Source organism: Orycteropus afer, unplaced genomic scaffold, assembly GCF_000298275.1.
Source record: "Orycteropus afer afer isolate SDZICR_OR568_19922 unplaced genomic scaffold, OryAfe1.0 scaffold00013, whole genome shotgun sequence".
NCBI classification, from domain to species: Eukaryota; Metazoa; Chordata; class Mammalia; order Tubulidentata; family Orycteropodidae; genus Orycteropus; species Orycteropus afer.
In genome coordinates, this window is record NW_006921600.1 from 20,209,425 (window position 1) to 20,216,941 (window position 7,517).

The 7,517-nt window shown below is 36.3% G+C and overlaps 1 protein-coding gene across 1 annotated transcript in view; it reads right to left on the reverse strand.

The window, feature by feature from the left end:
- The window catches only part of CD55 (CD55 molecule (Cromer blood group)), a 39,783-nt gene that overhangs the window by 7,944 nt on the left and 24,322 nt on the right, over positions 1 to 7,517 (reverse strand). The window contains exons 7-8 of the mRNA XM_007953804.2: positions 7,014 to 7,463; positions 4,496 to 4,516 (exon numbers count right to left, since the gene is read on the reverse strand). Coding sequence (XP_007951995.2) covers positions 4,496 to 4,516; positions 7,014 to 7,463 — 471 coding nt within the window. The remainder of the gene's footprint in view (positions 1 to 4,495; positions 4,517 to 7,013; positions 7,464 to 7,517) is intronic.

The window sequence follows — 7,517 nt, forward strand, 5'->3', positions numbered from 1 at the left end:
TTTTTTTTTTTTTTGGTTATACACACAAAGAGAGAGAGAGAGAGAGAGAAAGTATTTATCTCAAGGAAATGGCTCACACAATTGTCAAAGCTGTCAAGTCCCATGTCCATGAGTCAGATGTCCGGCTGAAGGCTTCTCCTGACTCATATAGCTGCAGGAGCTAATGAAACCAAGATTGTAGGTCAGATGATAAGCTGCTGGATCAAGGGCTGGGGAGGCTGATGAATCCTAAAATCAGCAGGCAATATGGCAGGCTGTTGGCTCAAGTCCAAAGAATCAAGGCCAAATGATGACAAACTAGATGGAGGATCCAGATTGAGTAAAAAGATGGAGAGTTTTGCCAGAACATCCATATATATATTGAAAGCAGGCCATATACCTGAGGAAACTCCCTTTCAACTGATTGGCTTTTCATAGAAGATCTCATCATGAAAGTGATTACATTATATCAGATCTTATCATGGATGAGGACTACATCACAACTGCCAAAAAACTGAGAATCATGGCCCAGCCAAGTTGACACACAACCTTAACCATTATAATATCCTTCTGCAGATGAGAAATCTGGGATCAAAAAAGAATAAGTCAAGCAGTTTATCATTAGAAATAAAAACTTACTTCTGACCCATGCCATGATTTTAATTATCCATAGAATTCCCAATGAAAATACTTGAGAGTATTCAACAAAATTTATATTGTTGTTGTTGTTATGTGCCGTCGAGTTGGCCCCGACTCAGTGACCCCTCTTTGGGTTTCCAAGGCAGTATCACTACAGAAGTAGGATTGCGCAACCTTCCTTCTGAGGAAAATTTATATTAGATGGCTATTATACTTCTAGGAGCTCTGGTAGCATAGTGGCTAAGGCACTTGACTGCCAACCAGAAGGCTGGTGGTTCAAACCCACCAGCCACTCCTCGGAAGGAAGGTTGGGCAATCCTACTTCCGTAGTGATACTGCCTCGGAAACCCAAGGAGGGGTTGCTATGAGTCGGGGCCGACTCGATGGCACATAACAACAACAACAACACTATACTTCTAGATAGAGTATCATCTCCATTTCTTAAAGAACCCAAGTTGGAATTTTAACTACTAGAGCTGGCACTAATCAAATGTTTATCTCATTTTCTGAAGAAATGTGGCTTCACCCAGTCACTTAAAACCAAGTTCTGATTGACTCCAAAGCTCAGGCCCTTTCTACTATACCATATTATCTTTAAAATATACCATATAGGGTATGAATATTCAATGAGAGTGATATCACCTCCCAAAGGAGTAAAACATTTTTATTCTTTTCATATGTACAGATATATGTAAACAGAATTACAATATATCAGTGATATTAAAAGTTCATGGAGGGATGATTAGGAACAAAAATGTCTAAAAGGGAAATAATGAAAAAAAAAAACAAACTGAGAAACACTGATACAAAGCCAATGGAAGAACACGCCTATTCCTCACTTATCAACTATCTTGTTATCCTGTTGTATCACATTACGTCAACAGTAAAAAAAAAAATGTACTATGCAACTAACTAGTGCATCAATGACATATGTCTGAAATAATGACTGCTGAGGTGCAAAGCAAGACTAATGCTGGATGGATGGTTATGGCTGTGTCAATTAGGTTGGGCCAAATTCTCAATGGTTTTGCAGTTATATAATGATGGCACTATGGAATGATTGTAGTCATTGTCCATTTTGTGATCTAATGTGATCACCCTCCATTTTCACATAATGCTGATTTTTATATAATGATCTGATCTTTGGAGTCTAACTATATCAATAAGTGAAAAGTGGGTGGATCTTTAAAATTCACATTACAAACTTTATTTATGAGGCAAATAAGGAAATTCTATGATGATTAGTCAGTCTGTCTCTCTCGTGGTTAGAGGCCTTCAAGTTGGTTCCAACTCATAGTGACCCCATGCAAAACAGAATGAAACACTGCTTGGCCCTGAGCCATCCTCATAATTGTTGCTATGTTTGAGCCCAATGTTGCAGCTTCTGTGTCAATCCATCTCATATAGGGTCTTCTTCTTGTTTACATGCAGATGAAGATTGAAAATACCACGGCTTGAGTGAGGCAAACCTTAGTCCACAAAATGACATCTTTGTTTCTTAACTCTTTAAAGAGGTCCTTTGTTGCAATTTTTCCCAATGCAATAACTTGTTTATTTTCTTGACTCCTGCTTCCATGGACTTGATTGTGGATGCAAATAAAATGAAATCCTTGACAACTTCAATCTCTTCTCCATTTCTCATGATGTTGTTTATTGGTCCAGTTGTGAGGATATTGGTTTCCTTTATGCTGATGTATAATCTATACTGAAAGCGGTAGTTTTGATCTTCATCAAAGCGAAGGGCTTCAAGTCTTCTTCACTTTCAGCAAGCAAAGTGTGTCATCTGCATATTACAGGTTGTTAATAAGTCTTCTTCCAATCCTGATGCCATGTTGTTCTTCATATAGCCCAGCTTCTTTGATTATTTCCTCAGCATACAGATTGAACAAGTATGGTCAAAGGATACAACCATCACATGCACCTTTCTTGCTTTTAAAACACACAGCGTCTCCTTGTTTTGTTCTAATAACTGCTTCTTGGTCTATGTACAGGTTGTGCATGAGCACAATTAAGTGTGCTGGAATTCCCATTCTTCACAGTATTACCCATAATTGGTTATGATCTGTACACTTGAATGCTCTGCTGAAACTTTTCTACCATGGGGGACCCTGATGGTATTTGAAATACCAGTGGCATAGCTTCCGGCATCACAGAAACATGCAAGCCATCACAGTCTGACAACTGACTGATGAGTAGTGGATCTCTGTCTTAGCAGAGTTAAATAGGAAAAACATTCAAATACTTGTCAAGTTCTAACATCATCTGCATTGTTCATTTATGTTACAATGTAAGCAGTAAAACCAGTATCTTTTCCTTACCTTTAAAGTGAGAAGTGACCAGATTCACAGAATAATTTAAGAAATAAAGATAATCTCCAAGTTTGTATTTTAAAGGTATAAGATCACCAGAAACTGTTGCCATATTTCTGACTTAATAAGGAAAGTGGTGCTCTTTATTTTTCATCATAAGTTGGAATTATAACCAACACTAAGGGAAGGTTTCTAGGAAACCACAGAGTATATTCTTCAAATTTCAGAGACAAACCTTCATTGAACGACACTGAGCAAGTGAGAAAAAGTGTGTCTATTCAACTCATCACTTTGGGGAACATTAAATTGTAAAACTGTGAGATTTTCATTTAAAATATATTTATTTCTTTTTAAAATAGAGAATAAATACAATGAATCTCAATGGTTGGAATCTTTCAAGATAAGTATTTTAGTTTAGGAGAAGTTCATTCATAATATTAAAAAAAAGAAAGAAAAGAAAATGAGATAAATAATAATAAAAAATACCTCCTCTTAGCCTTATTGTTCCTTGGCTAATTTGTGCATGCATAGATGGAGGAGTTAGTTTCTAAGTACCTAACCTAAAAATACACATTTTTTTAAATAAATTAAAAAAAATCCTACTCGTTTGCTATTGTACACTTAATTGATACATATTAATTTTCAGTAGGCCAAATGAACTGTAACTGCTTTAAACCAACATTTTTCTTACCATCTTCTTTAGGAGCATATTCACCTTGTACTTAAAGCATAATTATCAAATAATATAATTATATGCAAAGCCGAAAAAAGGAAAAAGGACTGGTTGAAATGTTACAAGAAACAGCAACACAGTTTATGTTTTTGTCCTAATGTCTAAAGCAATACAATATATTTTTTTAAGATAACGCTGCTTCAAAGCACTGAATAAAGAAAAACCAAACCAATTGCTATTGAGTCAGCTCCCATGTGTGTCAGAATAGAACTGTGCTCCACAGGTTTTTTAGTGGCTGAATTTTGGGAATAGATTGCCAGAGCTTTCTTCCTAGACACCTATGGGGGGAGTCTCCAACCCTTCAGTTAATAGCTAAGCTCATTAAAAGTTTGCACCATCCATGGACTCCTAAATCACTGAAAGGGAAGGGAAAAGAAGCAGGATCCAACTGAAGGTAGCATTCTTTGTCTTGTTTAGGATTGGACAGAAATCCAGAAATAACCAAGGAGTAGTTTATGATTAACCACAGACTATTTGAGGACAGAAAATGCATTAATAACCATTTTCTCTGTGCAGTTTTTCAGCACCTAGAATGATGCATTGAGGCAATGGGCACGTAATAATACTTGTTTGAATGGCCAAATGATTTGCAGTTCTCCAGAAACTACCTTGGAACAAGAACACGGTTTAGAATGCTTAGGAATATACCTGGCACCTCGTGCCATCCATAAAACACATTGAAATGCATTTGCCCATTGTCTCTTTGGTAACTGTAAACTCTGCATTTTAATAGTACTCCTAAGACAGTTAAAAGACAGTATTCTCTTCCAGGAATATCGTTTATACATCCCACAGGGATGACATTTTCTTTTAACTGCCTGAGAGCCAGACTTACCAGATGCAAGGACCATAGCACCTGAAGAAGAAGAAGAAAGAATTACAAAAATGAACAGTTTAAGATGTCATTGATTAGCAAGCAATTCAACAGAAATACCAATAAACAGTTCTTGAATGTTCAAAAGTAACTCAAGTTTTCATAACTAAAAGAAGTAATTATAAATACATTTCTGAAAAACATGATACATTATTAGTTTAACCAAGTAACACACACACCAATGCCTATATCTGCAACAGAATCAATACTATATACCTAAATACATGACGAAGAATTACTGAATACCAGAACAAACTTTATCTTAATTTGGTTATATGACTTGATGGCAAGAAACGAGTTTGAAAAATTAAAAAGTAAATAACTATTCATCCAATCCTACTATCAAGAAGCTATTAAAAACCCAAGTCCTTTTCAACAGACTATCAAAATTAAATTATCATATCACCTTATTACTTATATATTTTAATGACTGTGAGTGATATATTGCAAAAATAACTTGCTTTAAAATAAACATATTTATAATAACAAGGTGCTCACTTAAGTGAGATAAACAAATTTGCTCAAAGTACCTTTAAGATCAGGCAATATTGCACAGAAGAAAAGGCACAGGCTTTGAAGCCCATTTTCAATGAACTATGTACTGCACATGAATCACACAAGTTAATCTCTAATTCCTCATCTATAAAATGAAGCTAAAAATACTTCTCTTGCAAGGTTGTTGTAAGGACTAGGTGACAAAATGCGAAGTGTGTGGTATGTGCCACTGTACTGCATGCTCAATAAGTGGTATTTATTATTGTTTTCATTAAAACTAAAAGTGGTATATTACACTGTCCTGAAAGAGTAAATTAATTGTACATAAAAGAGAAAACTGGTCTCATATATTGGCGGTATTTTTATCACAACAATTGTTCCCTTAGATTTAGTTTAGGTTTAGTTTAATTATCTTATATCTTTTACAGAAAGAAATATTCCAGCAAAGTTAGCTGTACAGCAAATTGATAGAAAATGAAACGTATTTCTCTTTGGAGAAATGAAAAAATGAAGAATTTGGGTGCATTCAACCAAAAAATTTTGGACTGCAGAGATATGTAACAAAAATTTAAAAAGTCAAAAAGGAAATGGATGTATAATCATATAAGACTTAAAGTAAGGAACCAAATCTAAATATATCAGCATAAATAAACCACAAAACCAATGCTGAGTGATGAAAGTCAAATGAGATAATGAAATATATAGCATACTTTTCATGTAAATTATTAAAAAAAAAAACCAATATTATCTACTATTTATGGATACATATATGTAATATAGGGAGCTCTGGTGGCGTAGTGCCTAAGGCATTTGACTGCTAACCAGAAGGCTGGTGGTTCAAACCCACCAGCCACTCCTCGGAAGGAAGGTTGGACAATCTACTTCTGTAGTGATACCGCCTCGGAAACCCAAGGAGGGGTCGCTATGAGTCGGGTCCGACTCGATGGCTCATAACAACAACAACGTTGAACTGTAATTTATATTTTATGCAGTTTTTTATATGTGTGCTGTTTTCAATAAAGAAGTTCAAACAATCAAATATATACATATGTATCATTGTTTTTACTTTTTAACATATATTGTTAGTTGCTGTTGATTCTGACTCATGGTGACCATGTGTGTGCAGAGTAGAACTGCTCCATAAGATTTTCAAGGGTTCAAACTGCCAACCTATCAGATAGTAGCCAACCAGGGAACCTCATATTTATAGAGAGAGAGAGATATCCTGACTCGGTCCTACTGATATTTTCCAGTGAGCAAAAAAGAAAAGAGTTTATAATTCTGGTAGTCCCTATCAAAATAACAAAAATGTAGACAGAAATGTCATACATTAGGCAAATTGTGAGACAAGACATGGTGGTGTGAAGCAGTATTAATTAGTCAGAGGAATTTCATCCAATCATTCAATGGGTATTTCTGAAGCCTACGGCATACGTTATACAACTTTAATAAAAATTTCTCTTTTAAAGAGCCTGTGAACTATTTGAAAGAATCTCTGTCTTCTCGATGACTTAGTAGACATTGTTGAGATGCATAACTAGGTTAACAACCCTAGGGAATTTGGAGAGATCCTGTACCGTGCTTGAGGGATGGGATGGTTAATAGTGCAGACCCAACCATAAACCATATTTGGTTATTTGAAGGAGTTTTGCAGAATTCAATGATTTTCTAAAGTTAATCTAAAAAACAGAACTTTTTCACCACCCTTAATTTAGTATTCCTTTGTGGGGTCACATCATTCTCTATATTACTTTCCTGTAAAATGTTTCTTTTTTAAAGATTTGCCCTAGCACCATCCAAGTTTGCCTCTGAAGAAATTCAAAAGCATTAGTGTGGAAAACCAAAAGCAAAACCAAAAAAACCCTGGCTACAATAAATTATCTACTATTTAATTTTGCTATCTTGGTCAAGTTCACATTTCCACCATTGTGGCACCATAGCACATTAAATTCATACTCAGGAAATGTGACCAGTGTCAACTGACCTGAAGAAGGAAGTGTTCCTCTTCCTTTAGATGTGCTTCTTGCATGAAAATGTGTGGTTGCCCTGGGAACAGCTACACCCCGAGTGGCTGTCATAGGGGCAGAGGTTTGTGTAGTCTGGAGCCCTTTACTCCCTGGGACACGTGTAACAGTGGATCTTTGTGTTGTTGGACGTCTCTGTATAAATGAAGCTTTTGCTGTGGAGGATCTTTGGGTTCGTGGTGTGGTCTGTGCAGCAGAAGTATTGGCCTTGATGGGATTCTGGGCTGCTGATGAGGTCTTTGTAGGTACAGTGTTTGATACGAGGGAATTTTGTACTGTTGCAGGGACATTTGTGGCTGAAGCACTTGCTGAAGTGGGTTTCTGAGGAGCTGGTGGGGGCTCTGAAGCTGGAAGATTTGCTGCGGTGGGTTTCTGAGTAGTTAGTGAGGGCTCTGTAGCTGGAAGATCTGCTGAGGTGACTTTCTGAGTAGTTAGTGAGGGCTCTGTAGCTGGAAGATCTGCTG